General features: G+C 39.7%; 2 protein-coding genes across 2 annotated transcripts in view; one reads left to right on the top strand and one right to left on the bottom strand.

Annotated features, from left to right (window-relative positions):
• The window catches only part of CAPN2 (calpain 2, (m/II) large subunit), a 28,735-nt gene extending 26,972 nt beyond the window's left edge, over positions 1-1,763 (top strand). Inside the window, exons 20-21 of the mRNA XM_009333702.1 lie at positions 325-383; positions 1,057-1,763. Coding sequence (XP_009331977.1) covers positions 325-383; positions 1,057-1,080 — 83 coding nt within the window. The 3' untranslated portion in view covers positions 1,081-1,763. The remainder of the gene's footprint in view (positions 1-324; positions 384-1,056) is intronic.
• Positions 1,764-2,604: 841 nt separating this feature from the next.
• TP53BP2 (tumor protein p53 binding protein 2) overlaps positions 2,605-24,167 on the bottom strand; it is a 29,530-nt gene continuing 7,967 nt past the window's right edge. The window contains exons 5-17 of the mRNA XM_009333663.1: positions 21,001-21,175; positions 19,385-19,566; positions 18,838-19,002; positions 18,180-18,417; positions 16,305-16,433; positions 15,766-15,902; positions 14,497-14,977; positions 13,368-14,149; positions 11,349-11,486; positions 10,613-10,746; positions 9,403-9,569; positions 6,171-6,370; positions 2,605-3,395 (exon numbers count right to left, since the gene is read on the bottom strand). Of these exons, the coding sequence (XP_009331938.1) occupies positions 3,354-3,395; positions 6,171-6,370; positions 9,403-9,569; positions 10,613-10,746; positions 11,349-11,486; positions 13,368-14,149; positions 14,497-14,977; positions 15,766-15,902; positions 16,305-16,433; positions 18,180-18,417; positions 18,838-19,002; positions 19,385-19,566; positions 21,001-21,175 (2,970 nt within the window). The 3' untranslated portion in view covers positions 2,605-3,353. The remainder of the gene's footprint in view (positions 3,396-6,170; positions 6,371-9,402; positions 9,570-10,612; positions 10,747-11,348; positions 11,487-13,367; positions 14,150-14,496; positions 14,978-15,765; positions 15,903-16,304; positions 16,434-18,179; positions 18,418-18,837; positions 19,003-19,384; positions 19,567-21,000; positions 21,176-24,167) is intronic.

The following is a 24,167-nucleotide window of genomic DNA, read 5'->3' as shown; positions in this document are numbered from 1 at the left end:
CTGAACCGGAGCCAGACAGTCTTCCATGCAAACAAACAACTAAACGTTGATTTAAAAATAAATAAATAAATCATCTAAACACTTACAGGTTGACAAATAGTGTTAATATTACAGACTAAACCATTAAAAATGTTCAGTCTCATTCTTGCACACGAGCGTGCAATGACTTTAGAGTGGCACTTTCTGGTTTGGGGTGTAGAACGTTGTCATAAATTTTAAGACTGTGGGATTAAATTCCTTTTTGATCCTGAAGCACAAGGAAGGGGAAGGCTTTCCAATTAGTTCCTATATTCATCCTTGTCTGTCATCTCTCTCCTGCCACAGAAATGTTCAGAAAACTGGATACTGAGAAAACTGGAACAATAGAACTGAACCTTATTAATGTAAGTTCATTTAGCTCTAAAATGTTTGTTTCAATCTTTTTTTTGGGAGGGAGAAGGGGTTAACAGTAGAGACTGTCCTGCTCTGTTCTGACTGATTATGGCTGGTTATATGTATTCACATATATGCTGGATTTATATAGCTTGTGTATTTATAAGCAGTCTTAAGAAAGATTACCCTCTTTTAAAATGTACCTACATCACATTGTATTCTGTAACAGACAGACAGGGTTACTTGAACCAGAAGCCGCTTATCCCTTACTGGCAGCACTTTTGGCTGATACGTATGCAGGCTTCTTCCCTGCCTTTTCTGTCAACAGCAGGGTAAAATGTAGGTGCAGTAGTGACTCATGGTATTGACCACGTCTGCTTCTTTCTGCACCATGTGTGCCCAGTAGAAAGGACTAAGTTTGGAGAAAACTACCCTCCTACACGCGTTCAATTTGCCTATTACCGGAACAGAACTTATTTCTGGACCTAAATGAGGAATGTGCAAATCATCACCAAACTCTTCTGACTTAAATGAGATACAAATTTAAATCTTTCCTGAAAGATCCTAAAATTACTTCTGTAACAATAGCCTTTCTTCCTCATGCTAGAAATGGGAACATGCATACTTGCTATAGGTATTTTTACTAAATTTAACCTTGGGCCATTTTCCTCTCTCTTGTTATAGTGGCTGTGCTTTACTGTCATTTGAGCCCCTGGCATCTCAAGAGACCTCAAAAAGAGTAAGATCAGGTGAAGATATCAAGCAAACATACAAGTAATATCCTAACGTGAATGTGCCTGACCTTATGCGTGGCAAATTTTGCACACAGTTCTAAGAAGGAAAATGTTCTACTTCAACAACAGATGAATCTGCAGCCTCATTTTTATGGGTCTGACAGTCTTTATCTACTGATCTATATCCTCTGTACAAAAGCTTTAATTTAGTATAACTCCTCAGTGCAACTTTTGAAAATATTGCTTTGCTAATATCTTTGTATTTAAGGTTTTACATGACTTTTGGAAGAAAGCTCATTATAGCTTGACAGTCTGGTTTAGTAAGTGCTTTTTGAATAACAGCTCCACTCTGAAACTAGAAGAGGGATGGTATTGTGTCTCTCTGAATACACAAGGTGTTTAGGTAAGGTATGGGTCCTTTGTATGCTTTCTGTCAAGCCCCAGCATTATTCAGGTTAAACGTTCTTTGAAGAATTTGAGTAGCAAGCACATGTTTGACCAAACTGAAGGACAAGTCTTTCCCTCTTGACCATTGATGTGCCTGTAGCAGGAGGCTGTTGGCAACCAGACTCTTCCAAGCGAAAGCCCATGCTCTCAGGTGGAATCTTGATTTCCTGTATCTTATTTATCTTCCTTTGAAATACAAGAAAGTATTTGAATAAAAACAGTAGAAATAAAGTTTGCAAGACTCTCATTCCTTCTGCAATTAAGCATGTTTTTTTCTTGGAGATAGAGCATCACAGAGCATCTGCAGAGCTTTTGTGGTCCGGACCAGAGTATGTTGCCTTTTAAAGAGGAAACTGACACTCTGGATGTGTGTCAGTTAGTTAATGAAATGTTAGATTATCTGATACTTTAAAAGATTAATGCTTGAAAATAAAAGGCTTCCAAGAAAGGTAATTGATACTATATACACCATACCCAACCTATTAAAATCATGAGGCTGTGCCAATAAGCAGATTGCTGCTTCCAGGAGTTCTCACTACAGCTCACTTAAGTTTAGCCACCTGAGGAATCATGTCCTTCTTCCTACAAACAATTTCTTGTATTTACGGGCACCTTTTCAGAAAGCATTAAGGACTTACCTAGTAGGAAAACACGAGCCTGAAGGATGAGGCAGTGAGGCACTTCATAAATACCCTTAAGGAAAGATTTGAACCTCTCTATTTAAGTGTTCATTATCAAATGATTATTCCCAAGTGGATAAAGGATAGTTCCATGGGGAAAGGCTTTATTTGGAAAATACTTGTACCAAGTTTTTTTTCTAAATACGTCTTTCAGCTTTTAAGGTTGATAAAGGGTTATATGCAACTAACAGATTCAGCTTAATTTTAAATGCAGAAAGACTATCTTGAACAAAGGGCGGAAGAGGGGTTAAATTTAATACAGAAAGTAGTTGAATGTTAGTGTAATGTAGAACCAGCAGCATGTCTTACTGTTAACATTTTCAGATGGTCTAATAAAAACTTGACACTAAAATACCCGGAGTTAAAGCTTAAGAGGAGACAAAAGTTTAATGGTATCACAGTCAAGTAAAAACAAGTAAGTTGTCAAGGACTACAGCAAGTTTCTACACTTAATTTTCAAAGTACAAAATACAATAAATACATGAGGCTCTTTGTAAAAAGAGGAATCTAAAACTACATTGTCTGTTACAGCACATAATATTTTGAATACATGGAATTCCTAAGATGCTACAGCATTTTTAAAAGTTATTGCTTAATGGATTGGTCACATGGTTGTCACTGTTCAGATGCACTTCGGTTTAGCTTCTTTAACAAACACTCTGCTTCCAGCAATAAGTATTCGGGTGCTGTGCACGTACTTTATTTTAATTTCTCCCGTCTGGAAAAAGCCTCCAGATAAATTTGGACAAAGCCAAGTTGTCTGTTTCATGATGATTCCTCCAATGGTAAATTGAAAAGGTCCTTGTATTTAATGCAGAAAAATGTGACATTCTTTTCTGCTATGTTTGAAGAAATCAGAGTGGGTACTTGAACAGAATGGCTTGCTTAGACCAAAGGCAGCAGTATTTCATTTGCTTGTAAGCATTATTTCATCTTGTAGAATGCCCTCATCCATTTGCTAATGCATCAATCCTTCATTTGTTTTCAAAGCACATTCTTCATAGCTTTCAAATTACATTGTCATTGAAATAAGTCTCATGATATTGGAACCAACACAAAATGAATTTTTTTTGTAAGTCATCCATGATTAGTACTTCAAGAATCTGGCTTCTGTACTATTTCATGCCAAGCTTCTTTGTCTAGGTTTAATCCTCGGATACAGCTGAGGGTAAAATAGAAACAAGATTTAAAATTTTAGTGCTTTAAAAGGTTACTTTTTTTTTTAAAGAAAAAAAAAAGGAAAGTGAAAACCTCTCTTCGGTGCTACAATTCTAATGTAATCTCTAGTGGCAAAAGCATGGTTATAAAACACACCCAGAGCACTAACAAATATAAATTTAGCATTCTTAGGCAAGCTTAAAAAAAATGCTAACCATGTCAGTACAAAAGGAAGGCACTGAACAGCACATAATTCACTACCTTCAGCTCTACCCAGATGGGTGGGCTAGGAAAAGCATGTGGCTTTGTAAGTCAAGGGACTTTTGTGTTCAGTGAACTATAGGATTTTTCCCTGTTTTATAAATGGAAATAGGTATTAAAGTCTGTTCTGCCTTCTCTCTCTCAATGCCTATCAGCCTTTACATATCTATAGCTTTGGGCAAGCTGGAAACATCTGGCTGCATAAGGACCATGGAACTGTAGGAGCTGTGCTTTAGTTAGTGGATAGTGGGTGGCCAGTTAAACTAATTTAACCGCCCGGCAGTAAATCAGTAGCTGCCAGCCTGTGGCCCTTGAGCTATGTGCTATTCACACATTCTGGCTACACACGCAGAGGTACAGAGACTGCCGCAGCCGCAGGGTGACGATTGATGGGACGTGGCTCGACACAGCACGCAGCAGTGCCGAGATGCTTGGGAAGCCCTTGGCTCCCGCTTGCAAAGGGCTTTGGGAACAACTACTGTTCTGTAAAGCACGGCTGCTGGCATATAAAAATAGAAGGATACACGTCATACAATTAGGAAAGATGGATCCTCCATGCTCTAAACGGCAATGCATGTCTACATTACATCCTGGGTTTTTTTCAGCTAAAGTTCTCCTTAAAGGTGGCCTCTTCTCTCTTCAACCAGACTCTGGCTTTCTTCTTTTTCGTAGTCAGCTAATGATTAAGAGAAGACCAACCACTTCACCCACAAGGTTTCTCTCAGCCTGCTATGATCTCACCGCTAGCAGAGAGGAGGTCAGTCAGTCAGTCATAGTAGCATAACACCTGACAGTGTTCAAAAGATTTCGTTTGGTATTAAGAAGTCAGTATTCTGACAGTATTATCTTACTTGCATTCAGTTTTAGAGCTCTCACACAGCTTAAGGAGCTAGTGAGTCACTAAGAAGGGTAGAGTACTGATGTAGATAATTTCATCCTTTCCTTGTTTTTATTCAGCGCACCTAACCGCAAAAGGATAAAGCAGCTACGATAAAAATACAACTTAATATAACAATATATTAAACTACCAAACATTTTCCTCTGTGCTGAACATCTTAGCCTAGATTTCAGCTGCTATATTAAGAGTCCAATAATTGCTTTTGAGAATAACCACAGAATACTTAGTAGTATTCTGGTAGCAGTACTAGAACGACTGAACAGACAAGAATGTAACAGTTAATACTGGGCTTGGGTAGTTTTCCCCAAAGGTTCTGTTCAGATTGTGTTGTGCTTAGAAGGATGAGTTGTGATCCCCAGTCTACGCTGTGTTGCCTGTGCTTTTTATTACAGAAGCACAGATGCTCTTTGTGTTCTTACACACCTGTGCTCAGGCTGAGTGCGTAAGCTTATGAAGTAGCAGCACATGCACAATTCACCCTGGGGCAGGAAAAAAAAAAGCTGCCATTTCTGGCCTTATTGTGCAGGGCCAATGGCTGCTCTCAATTTAGAAATGCTTACATCTGGAGAGGAAAAAACCGAGCAGAAGTACTATGTTAGGGAGAATTTTATAGTACATTGTGTGTAGGCCTGACCTGAAAGTGATACAGAAATGAAAACTGGTTTTGCATTAGATATAGTCACTCTGAAAAATCTAACGAGTTTAAGAGTAAGGATTATCTGCATGAGGAAGGAGGTTCAGCCTCTTTCAAGCATCATACATCAATCAGCTAAAATTCACAGTGGTTAACCTTTAGCATTGGCAGAACCTCTTATCTCCAGCAGCAGGGCAACTGGGTATGTAGAAAAAAAGCTTAATGGAATTTTTATACATGTGTCCATCTCTTATAGTTTTCTAGCAACTCAGCCATGAAGAGAAATATGGGAACGTAATTGAAAATATCTATTACTTGTATACAGTTCTTTTAATAAAAGAGAGAGTAAAGAGGTGATGAGGAAAGGAGAGGCCATTAATTTAAGGCCTTTGACATATGGTTAAATATTACTTAAAGAGCATAGGAGAAAACAAAGATTTGCCTTTATTTGGCAATGTGATCTCTTTTGCAACACTAGAAAAAAGATAACCACAGAACTTTGCAGTGTTTGTCTTAAAACTCTCTGTGAAACCATCTTGGATCACAAGGTGCAGTGTGTATACCCGGACAGGGAAGGACTTGCAATTCATTCTTCATACAAGTTTCAGTTCTTAAGGCCCTTTGTGCCAGTCTATCACTTTCTAAGAGAGGGGAAACCCAGTTCTGTTCACATGCTCAACAAAACCTTATGCAGATGTCATGTTCGGATAAAAGTTTTTTTTCCTCCAGGATGGTGAGACAAGGTTAGTATTAGAACCTTCTGTGTATAGTAGGGTGGTGATAACATGTTGTTCTTTTATGCACCCATTAATATAACCTGTGTTAACCCACTCTGCCAAGGCATTCAACTCCCCAAATTAATGGAGAACTTCAACTCCTCCCTCTTGACTTCTGAAATTGCACCTAACCTAGATGCATGAGAATAATGCTGTGTACTCCATACAGTGGGGTGGGGTTTTTTGACTCTGGAAATATCAAGGACTTACCCCTAGCAGGTTGCGGGGAACATAACCTTCCTTGTCATTCAGCCGTGCCCACCACCACTCAATTTCATCTTCATCTTCCCGGCGCAGGATTGTCATGCAGTCTCCTTCTTTCATAGAGAGCTCATCATCATTCTGAGCCTCATAATCCCAGAGTCCATAAATCACTCCTTTGTTCATTATTCCCATTTTCTCCTGGACTCCTGCAACATTAAAAACACAGAGCAGCTTAATACAAAAGTAAAAAAAACAAAACAAAACCCCCCCCAAAAAACCACCACAAACCACACCACCAAAAAACACAACCTTGATTCCTATCACACTTAGCACCTTGTTCTCATCAGTCTACTGAAAGTCAGTCCTAGAACAGGTGGCATTGTGAAGTTAGCCCTTGCACATGGCAGACAGATTCCTTCCTTACATGTGTTCAAAAAATACGAGGCAAATGGGGAGAAGAGCACTGATTGATAAAAGGTTGCATCTTCATGCTAGTGTTCACACTTCCTACACCTAAGTGATGAGCAAGTAATGCTTGTTTGTACTCTTAGTTCATCAGTAATCTCTTTCTGTCAAAGGAAGACAGCAATACCTGCTTATGTTGACCACCACTATTATTTTCCTGCTTGAGGTGTCATTTGCCACCTGTGTCACTTTATTTCAGGACTTCAAAACCTCAGACCTATACCCGAAAGATTTGTATGCTACCCGCCAGCTGCTTTTGGTTAATTCAAACACTTATCTTAGCAGTTCTTAATTTCTGCCACTATTTTAATTATTTTTTTAAACAGAAAACACAATTCTGTTAAATTGCTTCTGGACCAAGGTGTTTTGGAGTACATGCATACTCCTTGCAGATGTTATTTAGAACTTGCTCATTTTACAGCTGTAGCCAAAGATGAAATACTATTCTTTCTGTACACATTCCTCAGCTTCTAAGCAGCAAACTGGAAAAGGTATCTTAATCAACTGTTATACAAACTTTCTCTCTGGTAATTATTCCATTTTAAAATACTGAACCCTACTGGGTTTTTTGGTTGGTTTTGGCATTTTGCGAGGAGCAAAGAGTACGTTGCACATCGTATCGCAAAATTTGTCATTTCCCTTTCCATCTCTTACCTATTACAACGTATTCTATAGGAACCTTACCTACGTCTGCTTAAGGAAGCATCTGCTCAAATCAAGTTCTTTATTTCTGCATACCACCTCATCATGTAAAATTAAATTACTTCCACTGCATGCTTAGTTCTGCTCAGAGAAACTCTTCCCTTGCTTTACATTTGGTATAACTAAAGGTTTGGCAAAAGCTGCGCTCTGCACCCATGTGGAAGGTAAGACTGAGCACTGAACATCAAAGCAGACAAAGAGAAGATTCACACAACAGATCTGGTCTTCTAAAAAAGTGTTAACAGTCACACCGGGGTAGCAGCACAAACATGCTCTTAGAGACAGCACGGGCATCAAAAATTAGAAAGTGAAAAATGACATACTTAAGCAGCATCAGACTTGTCATTTAATCCATGCTAAAGAACTAGCGGTTTTATTTAAATCTAACCTCTACTTGTTGATGATATTCAATATTGTGCATCCTTTACAACAAAAAGGGATTAGTTGAATCAATGAATTACACCAAGGTTTCTCACCTTACAGCTGAGTTTCGAGGGCCAGGTTTTAATGCAGTATCTGTTCTGGAAACAGACAGATACACATCCCCAAACTTCTTTTACAGCAAGAAACAGATTTAGCCAGTGAATGAATTTCTTACTATAACTATAGGCAACCGGAAACAGTCTTAGCAATAGGATTAATTCCTAATGGAACAATATGGAAATTCGATAGCTGAACAACCAATGTATCAATGTGGAAAAGCTGGCAATAAGCCAAAGCCTTACAGTCCTTTCAGGACCCATTGAAAAGTATCTCATAACACACAAAAAAATCCCAAACCCAACAAAAACCAGAGTATCAAGTGAGATCACCAGATCGTGGGTCTGAAAAACCCCACAAACAACAAGAATGCGTTTCTTCATGCTGTATACAATAAAGCCATGGATCTCCTTCCCACAGGATCTTGTGGGCTGTTTACCTGAACTTAAGAATTAGACAAATTCCTTGAAAGAAATTTCAAGACCTATTCAACACAAAGATACCATCTCTGAACTCATATCAGAGTTAAAACCAGTAAGAAATATTGGATAAGTATTATTATTTTTAGTTTAGTCCTACAATCTTCCTCAGGCATCTGCTGTTGATGACCACCATTGGAGTCTGGATATAAGACTAAATCGAATTTTGCTTAGCCCATAGATTTTGACACTAGTTAAATAGGCTTCCTCCCTTTATAGGGAAAACTATATATTTGGCACCAAGAGATAGTTTTCAAGCTTAGTGAGGACAGCTGGACAGATCGTTTTGAAATATGCTGGCTGAGCAGCTTATGGAAACTCAGATCTCGCATGTTCCACAAAAACAGAAAGGCTGTATTACAGCTTTTTACACTGCATTACACTGCTATTACTCTAACCTCTTACAGATAGATGACACTCCAGCTAGTAGGTGCCTAGGGCATGAGAACTACATACAAAAAAAATACAGAAAAGTAATTTAAAACCTCATTGACTAATACTCATCACACCCTAGGGGGAATTTATTCTCTCGGTTAAAAGATAGTTTCCCCATAGTCTTACTATTTGAATAAAATCTAAATTTAATATGGGATTTCTTTTTAAATGCAAGAGAAGAAAAAGGCCAGAAAGATAAAGTCAAATTCAGTGCTTAGTAACCTGCATTAAGGCAGAAACTTGGCAATACCTTTCTTGGTTCTAAAGCGCACATTAGGAAATATTCCTCATTTAAAGACACCAGGTAGCAGATATGAACTGCCTACTGAGATATCCATACCGCTTTTGTTTTTACGTTAAAAAAAAAAAGAAAAACCTTCTGTGGTAAGATTCACCTGATTGTCACCTCACACTAATGTATTTGTCCATGCGCACACTTAACTCATTTCAAACCTTTTGTTACTCAGATCTTCTCTACAGGTTGAGTATCATGAAGTTAGTCTCGATGGACCTCATTCTGTGAAAAGAAGCTGGCTAAAACCTCTCTCTTTCCAAGAGGAACCCGAGGCATGGGCACACAACTTAAGTGTACAACTTACCACTCCTCATCCAAAAACATACTGAAAAATGCCAGGTGAGTCCCTAGCATGCTCCAGAACTCAGTTGTCATCACTTACCATATAAGAACTGGGAGCACTGTGTATAGCCTTCCTCCATTTCCTCACACTTGTCTGCAGCCGTCTGCATGTCACTGTAGGTCATCGCAAATACAGCTGCACCTGACTCCACCAGGAACTTGCATACCTGCACGTTATTGCAAGATGCTGCACAGTGTAACGGGGTCCTGCAAGCCAAGAAGAAAAAGATGACACATTACTTTTATTGCTCATAGCAGTGCTTACAGACTCCTGGGGGGAAACCACTTTTGTGCATGACCTCCAGTAATCAGTACTGTACCACTGAAGGCTTCAGACCAGAAGCACTTAACCCAGGATGTCAGGAGCAATTGCTTTTCACAGATAACAGGAGTTGTTACCAAGAGCTGCTTGAGCCATAAAGCGGGGTTTCCATACGGATCTTTATTTATGCTACCCTTTTATACTCAGTTAACGTTTTAAGAACATTCATTAGGGCAATAAAAATTAAAAAATAAATCAATAATAAAAAAAACCCTCAGAAATCCTCCTGACATCATGACTCTTACAATCTAGACAATTACTTCAAGACCTGACTTGGTGACAAGTGCAGTTAATTGGGATAACTACTGAGGTTGAGGGACAACAAGCATCTTTATTCAGTCTTGGACCTTAGACGCTTTTGTTATAGGCAGAAATAATAGTAAAATCACTGCCCCCCCCCTAGAGTTTTGTAAATAAGCTCCCTAGCTACCTGTAAGAAGGATTTGTAACCCATTATCAGTTACAAGCCCAGTTTGTAGGTTGTGGTTTTCTGCTTTGTTTTGAAGTTGTCTGAATACTGGACAAAGAACTGAGGAGAGTTTGCAGGGCTAGATACTGCCCAGAGCACGTGTAAGCTATAGGTTATCACACAGAGAGGACACTGGGAATTTCAGCAAATGGCTCATAATGCATAAGCTGTCTTCAATATCTCAAAGAAATAGAGCAATTTCCTGACAGCGTTATTCACCCTACTGAGCCTCAGACACACTTTTTTCATATAGGGAATATTAGTATAATTTGCCTATTTTCTCCTCTGCGCATTCTCGTATGATGTCCCACAGAGAACTGCTGTTGCTCTGTTGCGGAAAAGTCATTACCAGCTCCATAGCAGCAAACTGAGGGACCTTGTGAGGGACCAGTAGCAGCCCCCAAGCTGCAGCTCTCTTGCAGAGAGCACCTGTAAGGTACCACTTAAAGAAAGCCTTACCATCCATCACTATCTGCAGCATTCACATTCACGCCAAATTGCACCAGGAACTTCACAATTTCCGTGTGTCCAGCACACACAGCGTTGTGCAGTGCAGTAATCCCTTCATCGTTGGGCATGCTAGGATCTTCAACCTATTCAGCCAGAAAAGGAGCCATTCACATTCCGGTGAGAATCTCTACAATAAACATCTTTTCACAGATAAAAAGCAGTTGTCTTATTCTGAAATATGATTTTGCGCCGTATTTCTATGAAGGACATGAGCAACAGGCAGAAAACTACAGCAGTAACCAATCTCGCAAGAAGACTCACATATAAGCTTGCAGCCTCCTTTTAATAGCGAGAACCTAGAGTGGTTCAGAGAAATAGTATCTTGATAACTTAGTAAAAGCCTTTATACCAAATTTCTCATATTTGCCTATTTAACTATAAGAAAAATTCACATGGATTTTGCTTATCAAATTATCTGATAACATGCCAGATAGGGGATGAAACACTAAAGAAGAAATGAGGAAGAAGTTGTCCTGCAAATTTACAGTCTTGATGCTAAATACCCAGTGTGGATTTAACAGTGTTAAAATCAGCCTTCAAGTGGCCATGTCCTGTTAGGACTTATCTCCCCAAGAGCAGATCTAGGTTGTGCACTATTATTTTAGCTTCCCCAGTCCATAAAAGCTGTGGCTTCCCAGCTTGAGTCAGGATTGCTATTCCTTCTCTTACAAGTTAGCTTTTGTACCTCATAAATTATTCTCTGCACAAGGTCAAACTCCCCCTCCAAAGAGGAATCCAGAAGCAACGCGAGAGGATTGAATTTCACTCTCATTCCATGCCCAATTCTCTCAGAGCCAGTTTTACGCAAGTTCGTCCTCTTCCCCTGTGAAAAGGTAACACAAGTTACAGGAATTTTATTCCTGGGAAGAACAAGAATACAGAATTGCTTATTTGGGAATGACAGCAGAAATTACCAACTTAAGGCAGTGTTTAATATGAAATTTAGACTACTTTCTACCAATTCCCCAACACATTATGAATATAGTAGGTTAGGCATGTTATGAAAGATCTCTGCCTTCATCTCTAGGCAAGGTCACTATTCTACTCAGATACAGAACTCACCTTGATCAAACACATCATCAAAATCATAAAACTCCTAAATCCCTGAAGATCAGGAAAAAAATGCAAATTTTTTGTATGCAGACCATTTCAGCATTAGCTCTCAAAGCTGTTACACGAACCAAGAACCTTAAAAGACTCCACGAAGTATGCTACTTTTTAAGCACCAATGTTAAGTTCCTAACACTTTCCTGAGTTTAGCAGAGCTTAACAGGAACAGAAATAGTTATGGAAAATGGTTTTGGAAAGAATAGAGAACCAAGTGTAAAAAACGCTTTAGATGCTCCCAGTGATACTGGAAACCAAGTATTTCTATAGCTGAGTTTGTACTCTTTCCTTTAGAGAATACGCACACATTAGCTCAGCGCTCTCCCCAGCTGGCTGTGCAGCAGCAATAAACACTATTCATAAGGGTATGTAAATTTCTGACAGATGTCCAGGCAAAGATGAACAGAAATGACTCATGTTTTGCAAGAGCAAACATGTGAAGATAAGATATATAAGAAGAGATTCCCAGAAAATACTCTTTTGCCTGTTGATTTATACATAATATCAAAAAGTACAGGCTTTTTAAAGAAAGAGCCTGTCAGCACAACCCAAGTATTTAAATATGAAATCAAGAAGTTGGGCCAGTTTCTTCTCATCATCACAGAATTATTACAAAACCAACCAGAAACGAGTTCTTACAATTTAGGAAACCCTACCACTCAAGTTGCCTTGTAAAAGGGAGCAAGGACAAAGTCTCAAAAGCATGAAAACCTGCAATGACTATTCCATGAAGAAATTAGAAGGCTAAAAAAACACATTTAAAGCTTTTAACTGCTCTGCACTGAAGTGATGGTGGAAAAACCCACTTTCGTGTATCAAGTTATTAAAATTCTATTCATGACAGGTTTTAAAAGCAGCTCTTCGAGGAACTGAGAGCAGTAAGCATTTCTGTTCTACAACAGCAAGATAACACCGCACCACACACAGATACAAACTTCCAAAACAAACAAGATGGTAAAATGCTGCTTAGCCTTAGCCCAAAGAGACTCCATTTTGATGCAGCTTGAGAACTGACTGATGTTAAATCGGGTTCCAAAGAAAAATTCAGAAAACATTTCAGTAGAGGAAGTGCAAGCAGTTGATGTGTACAAATGAGTTTTTAAAACAGAAACTAAAGGAGTCTGTTTCTCCACGTTGTTCAAGCAAGGAACTTTCAGATAAACAAATGCAATCCAGGATTACGATAATTGGTTTCCACCTCATACCAGCAATAGTGGGAAATGCTGTATCTGTGCCTCAAAAAAAAGAACTTTAATTTCTCTTAAGAAGTATAGTTTGGATGTAGTAGGCAGACTTTTATAAGGAATGTTCTTTACAGCCCAGAAGAGTTTTAGTATTTGTGTATCAAATTCCATTTGAAACTTTTCATCATGTCATTAATTCTAGAGACAACAGAGACTTTTCATTACTGTCATTCACTCTGGAGGTAAGAGCATCACACAAATAGAACAGATACCCACAGAGAGACTTCTAGCCTATTTGTGTGACTCTTCTCCCACATCTGCTTAAGCTCTACAATAAAACGCACAGGATTTATGGCAAAGCTTGAGACGACTTATTGATAGGGCACCCAAGTTGTAGGCTAACTAATACTTACAGGAGGCAAGGAAAACTGTCCAGTAACTTCAGGAGGCCTCATATTGAATGAGTCCTCTCCTAAACTCTCTGGTTCCCCTGATGGATAGGGAGGTGGTGGGTATGGAGGATATTCTTCCATGTATACCTCCAGTGGCAGTGAAGCCTCTAGGCTTGGTTCTTCCGTTTTCGGCTGCGTGAGTTCATCACCATCTGATATACCCTCAGGTACAGTGTCCAAAGCTACGGAGGGAAGAACAGCTTCGCTCTGATCTGCTGGTGTGTTTTCTGCTTCCTCAGCAATAGCCGGTTCTGGCACAGAAGCAGCTGTTTCTTTTTCTGATTCTGCACTTAGATAAGGATTTGGGATTTCTGCTGGGCTTTCAGGACTGGCAGCTGATGCCGTCTGTTTGGAGGGATGTGATGGAGCTGAGATAGTCTCCATTGCAGCCAGAGTGGTCCTCTGATACAACAGCTTCTGAATATTGGGGCCGTTAGGTCCTTCTGGCTCAGTAATGGAGCTACGTTTCTTCAGTGGTCTGGGTGCATTAGACAACTTTTTCCGTAGTGCTTCCAAGTCAGCATCACTCTGGTTGCGGTACGGGTTGGATAAGAAAGGCAGCAATTTGGTTGGGCTAAGGGGACGGGGTATTCGCTCTGTTTCGTGATTCTCATGAGCAGAGGCTGTTGTTTCCATCTCAGGCTCCGGACTGCCTGGCTTGCCTTGGAGGTTCGAGTAGATGTTCTCTGCCTGCTGCAGCTGATTCTGTATACCAGCTCCTGCCATCACAGGCTTGCCATACACTGCAGAACAGTTCAGAGAGGGGTGTGGAAAAACAAGGGTGAATATTTGACCAACAAACCTAAGACTAACACGAAACCTGATTCACCTACCTAGGGCAAAGAAACAGAATAATATGATCAACTAAACAGAATTAACCTGGTAACCAGGTTTACTATGATTAGTTATCTTGCAAATGCAAGATAGATATCCTGCACTTTGTTAACGCTGATATATAACATGCCAGATCCACCTAAGATTCTTACAGCTGCACTAACCTGCTTAATTCACCCGAGGAACAGCTTTGTACCCGCAGACCAGGTGGAAAGTACATCTATCTGAGGTTTATGAAGACAGAAGATATGCTTACCACTTGGGAAGTGTGGTCCTCTGGTCTGTGCCCTTGTCAAAGCACTCTGCACTGCCTGCTGGAAGTTCTTCCCAGGAGTCTGCTGTTGCGTGTACATGCTATAAATTGAACTTGCAGCCACAGTTTGGGGCTTTCGAAATGGTGGAAGTGAAGTCTCTTTGGACGGCTGAGGGGTAAAAGGTCTCACGGCTGCTGCTGGGGGACTCTCCTGTTTGGAGGAGGGAAGAATTTGGTCCTGGCTAGAGGAAGGACCCGCAGGAGGTACAGAAATTCTTTGCTGTATCTGCTGAGAAGGATGGGAAGGCTGCTGTGCCACTTGTTTTTGTTTGTTCCCCATAGTTACAACCAGCTTCTGCAGGTTTCCATCCAGCTTAGTATCAGAAGGTTGCAGATGACTGGCTTGACCAAAGTAAGGCAAGTTTATCTGTTTTGGTTTAGTGGGGACAGGTGGTGGTACCTTTGTTACATTTTTATTGGCTGTCTGAAAGACAAAAAAGTTAATTAAGATTAGACAGCAAAATATGTTTTAGGAATTCTGCTGTGAAGGACCGAAGATCCTCAAAGAACAACGCAGTATCTAGCATTTCTATTGTTGCTGCAATACTGTTTACAACGTCACTGGAAACACAAAGAGACTTTTTGAAAACATTTTATCATCATAGGTGTTTATACTTTGAACCCATTCTCTTAAATTCTTTCTGTAGCAGCTATGTTTAAAACATCAAGCAATGGCAGGGCACAGTAATTTCTCTAGAGATAGCAGAGGCACTTAGTAGCATCTGTAGGCAAGACGCTTGTTTTCCAACGGAGCACTTGTCATCCCCAGTTCTTCTATGTTACTTCACCCCTACCTGATGAAATCATGCCCTTGTGCCAAGATTTAGGTGGGAAGCCTTGCTGCAATCAAACATCTGAAGGACACTGCTGCATTAAACAGTGAAACAAGTGTGTAAATGATTTTAAAAACCCCATGCAAATACCTCTGTGCATATAATCTTTGGGTAAGAAGAAAAATATACACATACACACTAGTACAAGTAACACAGCCATTTTTATGTATTCAGTCAAAATGTAGATTTTCACCACAGTGACTGTAGGGAATGATTTTGAGTTACTAACTGCCATTAAAAGCCTAAAAGACTTTCCTTAGAAGTAGTCTTTTAAAAGAAGACCTAAGTATTTTTCAAAGAGCTTCCTGACAGCAATATTTGAAAAACTGTGTAGTAATCCCTGTCAGATGGAATGCAGTAGCTTGAGTTTTCTGCATACCTGTGCTTCTCGCAGGAGATCTTCGCTGCTCTGGTTCTTTCTCAGTGTGCCCAGCCCAGCAGACTGGTCCACAGAATCAAACATTGAGAACGGACGCACTTTCTTCTCTTTGTCTCGTAAAAAAGTTTCTCCTTCAGCTGTTGTTAGAGAGAGAGGAAGACTTTTTAAAAGGAGAACACAATTGTAGGAATAAGAGTCCTGTTCTGTGCAATATTCAAGACAGTGTATGCAAGGGATGCTTTTTGTATCCAACCTACCCCTGCGCTAAGGGCCCGAGGGCCTGCCAAATGCTGTATCTTGCAAATTGTACAGGAGCATGTATGAGGGCATTAGTATGCTTCACCACCTGAAATGAGGGTGGTTTTTTTTAAAAAAGAAAATCCCTGCAACACCATACTAAAGCTTATATGGCAATATTCTTTGATTTTTTTTTGTGCTCTCAAATAAATTCTACATATTTACTGAAGTATTCAGAAGAGACATATATCATTAACTAGATCCTGTGTATTTTAAGATTAGCCAAGCACATGAGAACATACCTTGTCCTTCACTAGTCACAATTCCTTTTCCTGAAGTCAAGCCTGATCCTTGACTAATATGATTGTCTGCATTTGAGCTACTCCAGTCAGTGGCAGATGGGGAAGGTTTTGCACTGGGGACCACAGAACCTAGGAGAGAACAAGTGGAACAGATTAAGCTAAAATAATGTTTTTATCGACTTATTTATTACAGGCAGGTTTTTTGTAAGAGTCAGGTCTAGACAGTGTACAAGTATCATACACAGGTTAACTGCTATAAATCCTATCACTTTGGATTTTTGCTCATTTGTTTGTTTTAAAAAGAGAATGCAAAACCAAGCTCAGAAACAACTATCAAAGCAGCAGCAAAACTATTTGTCCTAGCACACGTCTGCACTTACAGCATTCAGACAAGAAACTTCTCCAGACTGCCGTCTTTCCAGTTAGTAAGAAACTTTCCTTGGATATTTACAGTAAGTTAAAAGTGACAGGATGGTAAGAAAGGATGAGAAGGACATATAGTGCAAAGAAAAACATGATGCTTTAAAGCATAGATCCTGCCAGTGATATCCAAAACAGCAGAAAAGTCATCTGTATGTTCAATGTGCATATAGGCACTGCATTAAAGCTGATCTTTACATTCACTGGAGTAGACATGCAGTCTGCTTCAAAAATAATTAAGAAAATGCTTGTAACTGGCTATTTGTTTAAATATTTCACCAAATTCTCTCTACTAAATTCTAAATTATCTAGTACAATAAGTGATATCAAATTCAAATAGTAATGATAAGCAGCAGGAGAAAAGTTTCATTCTGACAAAGTATTGGATACATCTCTCTAGGAAACCAGTTGTTTTGCCCAAATGCTAAAAAATAAGGAGTGATGTTTCAGTTCAAATAGCACACCACCACACATTCCTATAGCAAAAATTCAAATTTTGTATGGACTACAGTTAAAATTTCACTCCAGCAGTTTTAGGATCTGCAAACCAGATGAAGTGAAACAGTTCCCCATTCTCCAGTACAGCAAGAGACACTTGGACTGGTTTTGTGTCATGGCTACTTTAATAATATCTGCCAGAACTGGACATGGAGGGAGGGAGATAAAACATAAACAGAACTAGTCTACAAGCTCAGCCTCCATTTTCCTTCTTTTGGGAAGATCAGAGTTTCTCTTATATCCCACCTGACAAGCGAGTTGTCTTCTCCTCCCAAGATAACACAGAAGAGAGATTTGCAACTCGGTTTCTCCAGACTTCTACTCTCACAGAGCTGAACTGTATCTTGTAGGAGAAAGCCACAGAGAGAAGCCAGGCAAATCTCCATTAACACTCCAAGCAGGAGAGGCCAAGCCTCATGTCAGGTGTTGGACTTATGTCTCTCCATATTCCTACACCATCAACATGTCAGCAAGTTTATTGCTATTTCTGCGCTACAATCAACTGCCTCCTTTATAATATTTCTTGTAAAGTTGGTTAATCCTTTACATGTGTCATTTCCAAAATGCATGATCAGAAAACTTGGCTTTGCTAGTTTTTAAGTGCAGGCACCAGGCTGTTATCTATGTCCTAAAACTGCCTCTAGAAACTCAAACAAACACTGCTGTACAGTTTTTAGAAGTATTTTTAAATCAATCAATCACTAGTTTACACAAAAATCCTCTTAAGTTCTACGCTGTATAACAACTCAAATTGCTCACTAAGAGGATTACTTAATTTATCACACATTGAATCGTATAACCTCAGTGCTTATAAAATATATTCACTGGGGCAGGAAAATTGCAAGTAGTAAGACTGACATCTCAAATAATACTTTGCTTTAAAAAAAAAAAAGACAGAACTGGTAGATGAGAAAACAAAACATTTCTGAAGAAGAAGTATTAATCATAAGCTATTACCTGCAGGAGCTTTAGCTTGTGAACTGCTCCCAGCTCTCATGTTGGGCAGAGTTTGTGTTTTTAGTGGACCATCAGGTACCTGCAAAGCTTGTGTCCCATCTGAAAATGCTGGTTTCACCAAAAGTTCAGGTCTGGAAGCAATACGTGGCATAGTAGAGGACTGGATATAAGGACCTACTGCTGCCACTCGACTTGGAGCAGAAGCCACTGGCTGGGGTAAATTCCCATCTGAAGAAACCTTTGGGGGAAGAAAGAAATAAGAACATTTAAAGAATGTTATGCTGCAGTATCTATCCATCAGAGTTTGAAATAGAAGTCAAAAAGGATAAAACAAGTAGAAAATGATACTCCAATATTAAAAATGCTTTTTTTAAAAAAAGCTTTGAGAGATATAAACATGAGGTAGTAATAGCAAAAAAAAAAAATTATCTAAAAGAAAATCCACGACAGCATAAGAAGAGTTCTTGTCCATAAAGAGTAAGTAGGTTAATGCCAATGTACCATGAAAAGTACTTTAATAATAAAAGACTTCCACCACGTATGGATAAAAACAAGTCTAGCATCTGAACAGCCTCCCCCCACAAGCAAGTTTTTACTTCAGACTGTATGGGCCACAAATGAAATTAATTTTTTTTGTTACTAAATATCCCACACTTACTGGTACATTCTCTTTCTGTTGCAGAGCTGCCTTTTTCTTCCACAGGCGCTCTCGCAGCTCATTAACACGCTTATCCATGACTGCCACCTCCGAGTTGCGTTTGTTCAAACACTCCCTCTGTTGCTGCAGCTTGGCATTCTGCTCCTGGTTCAGTTTGTTCCTCAACTGAATAAATTCACAAGGGGGGGAGGAGGGGAAAACAACAAAAATCAAAACAAATTAACTTTCAGGATGGGGGACAGGAAACAGTTACAAAAGAGAAAAGCCTTCTAAAAAGTCAAGTCATGCTGGCAAACTCAGATTATTTTCTTCGGAGAAAATGTTGGTTAGTCTCCAAATTTTGCAGAAAGGAAAGGTATGTACACTGCGTGCTCCTCCCCCTGTTTACCTTGAACCCAGTACAACTAACCCTCCATCCTCAGCATGCAGGCAGCCACACAGCTCTGTCAGGAACAGGAGCAATGGGATTTCTTTCCGATGAGGTAAGAAACAACCCAACTAACTTCTAGCCTTTAGAGTTGTGGGTCACGAGCTGGCTTTCCATTACCTGCAGCTCCTTGTACAGGCGGTCAAGCTCAGCTACAGCTGACTGGTTGTCGTGGTAACCATCAATTCGGCCATTCTTCAGCATCTCCAGTTGCCTGGTGAGTTCCTCTACCTTTGACACCGCCAGCACCAGCTCGCGCTGCTTTTGCTGGAACAGGCTGTTCATCTGTTCAATCTCCTCCACTGGAGAGGACGAGAGAGCACAATAGCTGCCCTGAGAAACAGACGAGCGTGGGCTGCTTCCAAGGCGGCGGTTAAGGGGACAGAGAGCGCCCTGCCAGCCTCCGGAGCAGTGCTGCACAGCGGCTGCGGCTGGCGGCCGCAAACTCACGGTCCCTGTCAAACCAGCTCTTCCTCGAAGCATTTGTAAAAGCAAACAGACTAGCAAGATTATGTAAATTTGGTCTACTTAGAGCACTAATGGGGAGGGAAAAAGAACACTTTTTACTTTCTGAAGTATGGAAACAAACAAAACCACATTACCAGGCTGAATTTCATCTGTAGAAGCCTAAATTCACTTAATGCTGAATTCCGCAGGAAGACACTCACTCAACCACAAGGCATGTTTATGATATTTAAAACTCTGAATTTAGGTCGTAGGAACTCAATAACAAAACACTTGAGCTGTTATATTAAACAAAGACTCAGAGGGCTTTTTAGGGTCTACTACAAACGGCTGTCATCAGCTGCTCCCACTGCCAAAACTGTTGCATTACAGAACAAAGTTTAAGGGATCAGTAGGAGTTCAAGCAAGTACCAAGATCAGACCTGCTGGGGAAGGTGCAAGGAAACAGATACACATGTTCCAAGATCTTGTATTACTCTACCATCCTTCCACCCCTTTAAACTGATGTTTATTTTGTGCAACAGAACTCAAAGAGAAAATGCATTCTCCCCCTAGAAAAACACTTTTGCTTTACCTGTAAAGCACAATGTTTCCCAATAATACAATATATTTATATTTTACCTTAAAAAAACAATACATTTTCCTTTGAGTCCAGCTGGAAATGACAAGTTCTGTACAATATGTATAGAGGGAGAATGAAAATGTAGGCAGAAGCATGTGTGTTGATATGAAGTCTGAAATAAGTATTTAATGTTGCATCAACACGCTGAACTGCAAGCACCCAAGTAGTACTGTAGCAAGCCAGACACTACTCAGATTTCTGTAATTAAAAAGAAAATACTCGGCCACTTTGGCCATTAAGTTACCTCTTGCATAAGAGGCAACATGGGTATCAGGCCAAGCTTTGTTATAGGCCAAGAAAGTAACGCTCTAAATGTGTGGAGTATTAACATCAAGGATGGAAAAAGTTACTGTGGTACACAAAGGTATTTAAGTAAGTGGAAAACCTACACTGTAATTAAAGAGCAGATATGCTAGGCTCAAAACACAGGGTGCCCTTATGGGATATTTTAAAATACAGTAAGAAAATATACTTTGTTCTAGGTCATTCTTGGTTTTCTTGGTAAATACAAGATGTGAATTTAAGATTAACGTTTCCTGGAACACTGTAAATACCTCCTCTGAATTACTGAAATCACCAGAAATTTTAGAGTTCCAAGAACCACACTTTATGAAAAATCACAGGCTACTTTCCCCAAGCAGCAACTCACCTAATTTCCCATTGCTGAGTCTTTTTTGCTCCACATGGCCTTTCAGTGCTCTCACTTTCTTAAGTTTGGCTTCCTGATTCTCAGCAATTTCCTTTAATCGCTTCAGTTTTTCCTGTTCAGCAGCTTGCTGTTGCTGTCGCTGATCTTGCTGTTTCAGGAATTTCAGGCGCTGTTCCTGCAGTCAAGACAAGGAAAAATTTTATTTATTTATTTATTTTAAAAATTAACTTACGGTAAGGTACTGACAGAAACAGTTTCAAAACTTAAAAACAATCACCACAGCAGCTCAGATCAGCTTTAGCCTGGTATCCTGACTTCCCAGAGTGTCAAGGGAAGTCTGAGAGAACAGAGCAAACACGTACTGATTCTGTCTCAATACAATCCTCCAGGTACAATCATTCTGTAGTACAAGAACCTACTGAAACAGAAGTGGCATCCATGTCTAACAGCCCTTGGTAAATTTTTCTTCCATGAAATTGCTCAAGACCCTTTGAAGCCTAAGAAGAATTTTAGCATTCATGTTCCATGACATTTGCCAATTTCACTTCATCGCTACTTGGCTCTTGAGCTGCAAGAGCTAATGATTATTTCCTCTCTACCTTCTCCATGCCGCTCATACTTTACAGATCTTTATCATGTCACATTTTAAACAATTATAAGTCATGCTAGAGAATATTAGACATTCTTTATACAGAAGGTATTCCATAAATTATTGATCATTTTCACTCTTCATACTTTTACTAGTTCTGCTGGAACCGACTTGAGATGGGGGATCACTGCACACCAAAGCTCTGAAAATTTACCATTTCCTGGTAACGATCACCACTGTCACAACACGGGATAATTCAAGACATGAGAAAACCTTCACAGTGACCTGGCCCCCATTTGTACAACAGACATCATCTCAGTGGAGAGGATCCTTTTGCCTCTCCAAGAATATAAGAGTAAAATGGTGCACTATCAGTTTCTCTATACAGATGTCTACAGTTTAGAGCCAAAAGAAACCACTAGATCACCTACAGAGATTTCCTTTAAATCACTGGCCATTACACATGGCTTCCAGTTCTGGAGATGATAGGTTGTTCCAGTGCTAGGAGAACTACTAAGACTTTCCCAAGCACCCATATCCAAGACTACCACTGCTTACTAACATTAGAACTCAACACTTCCTCAAAAAAAAAAACAAAACAAAACACCAAACAGAATCACCAGTCGTATTTAGAAACAGGGACTCTCACGCACTTTGAATAAAAAAGTAAGAGCAAAAAGTGAGCTTGCCTTCCGGAGAAAACCAGGCACCTACTGTGTATGTGCTAGTTTAGAGTCAATCCCACGCAGGAAAATGTCAAAAAAATAGATATTACAGCTTGTGTCTAAAAAGAAAGTGCGTTTTTCCCCCTCAGAATCTATTTTTAATATTGCATCTGATTTCAGAAGGCAGAAAAGACACAATGGAAAGCCTCTATAAGAGTAAAATGGTGCACTATCAGTTTCTCTATACAGATGTCTACAGTTTAGAGCCAAAAGAAACCACTAGATCACCTACAGAGATTTCCTTTAAATCACTGGCCATTACACATGGCTTCCAGTTCTGGAGATGATAGGTTGTTCCAGTGCTAGGAGAACTACTAAGACTTTCCCAAGCACCCATATCCAAGACTACCACTGCTTACTAACATTAGAACTCAACACTTCCTCAAAAAAAAAAAACAAAAACAAACACCACCAAACAGAATCACCAGTCGTATTTAGAAACAGGGACTCTCATGCACTTTGAATAAAAAAGTAAGAGCAAAAAGTGAGCTTGCCTTCCAGAGAAAACCAGGCACCTACTGTGTATGTGCTAGTTTAGAGTCAATCCCACGCAGGAAAATGTCAAAAAAATAGATATTACAGCTTGTGTCTAAAAAGAAAGTGCGTTTTTCCCCCTCAGAATCTATTTTTAATATTGCATCTGATTTCAGAAGGCAGAAAAGACACAATGGAAAGCCTCTCTTTGAAAGGGTGTCTAGGAAAGCAGGTTTGTTCCAGAGAGGCACATTAAATGAAAACTCCTCCCGGTGGGACACCCACAAGGCTACTCTTCTTCAAACCACAGGCAGCAGACACCTACCTGATGGGTAACTATCCAGACTCAAACTCATAATTTTTTTTTTTTTTTAAAGTCTTGTACACCTCCCTTTCCAGTAAATATATATTATGTTCCTATTTTTGGTTTCATATATATGGTGACTACAGTGTTATTTATAAGACCAAGGTCTATTACCATCACCTGTGAGTGAAACAGAAAAAGTTATGGAAGTTTGGGCTTCTCTTTTATATTTAACACATCTCAGCTGGAACTGAGAAAAGGGCAACATTCTGCCTTGGCAAATTAATCAGGGCAGAATAGGTATTAACTGTGTTGCTAAACTTCAAGTGAAAACTCTAATCACTTGGTTGATTGACTGATTTCTTACATTCATAGTTGCACCTTCTTCATAACAGTTCTTAGCATAAAATAGAAATAAAGTTTTATTGGCTATTTTGACAGGCCATAGTACCACTTTGCAGGTGCTGCAGAACCATTAGAAAGCCATGGTTTGAAGCACTTCCCTGAGATACGATTATTGAAAGCCAAGGGAACCGAACAAGATGCTGAACATACACAGGGAGGGGGAAAAACCCAGCCGATCTCAAAAGGAGAGGGAGGCAGGGCTTCTGATAGAGGAAGAGTAGCAAGACAAGAGCCCCAGAGCCTTCCCCTGTAGAGCACGTTCTGAAAGGCATGGGAACTCATCCACCCAGAGAGCCAAGCGCTCTTCAGGATGGGCTCGCATTTAACGATTCTCTGCCAAAAGCAGCATTTTCCATGGTATTTTCAAGAGTAGCGTGTACCAACAACATTTAAGTCAAATATGAAATCCATGCCACCATTCTGCAGATGCATTTGGAGTATTTTTTCCCCTAAATGATTCAGAAGCACCCTGTGTGCTTTCATTAGTTTTTCTGTTATTGTTCAGCGAGCATTTTATAAATCACTCCCCTAGTTACTTTTATCACATACATGCCATCTTTTCCAGACAGCTGCCCCAGGAAACCAGGCACATTGAACTCTATCAGGAGAAAGCAAGATATCATTACAGGACAGCATTATATCCAGAAACAAAAGCGCTCTTCAGTGATCA

This window comes from Pygoscelis adeliae, unplaced genomic scaffold, assembly GCF_000699105.1.
Source record: "Pygoscelis adeliae isolate BGI_AS28 unplaced genomic scaffold, ASM69910v1 Scaffold1, whole genome shotgun sequence".
Taxonomy (NCBI): domain Eukaryota; kingdom Metazoa; phylum Chordata; class Aves; order Sphenisciformes; family Spheniscidae; genus Pygoscelis; species Pygoscelis adeliae.
The sequence above is the reverse complement of the archived record's forward strand: the minus strand, read 5'-3'. Positions and strand labels throughout refer to the sequence as shown.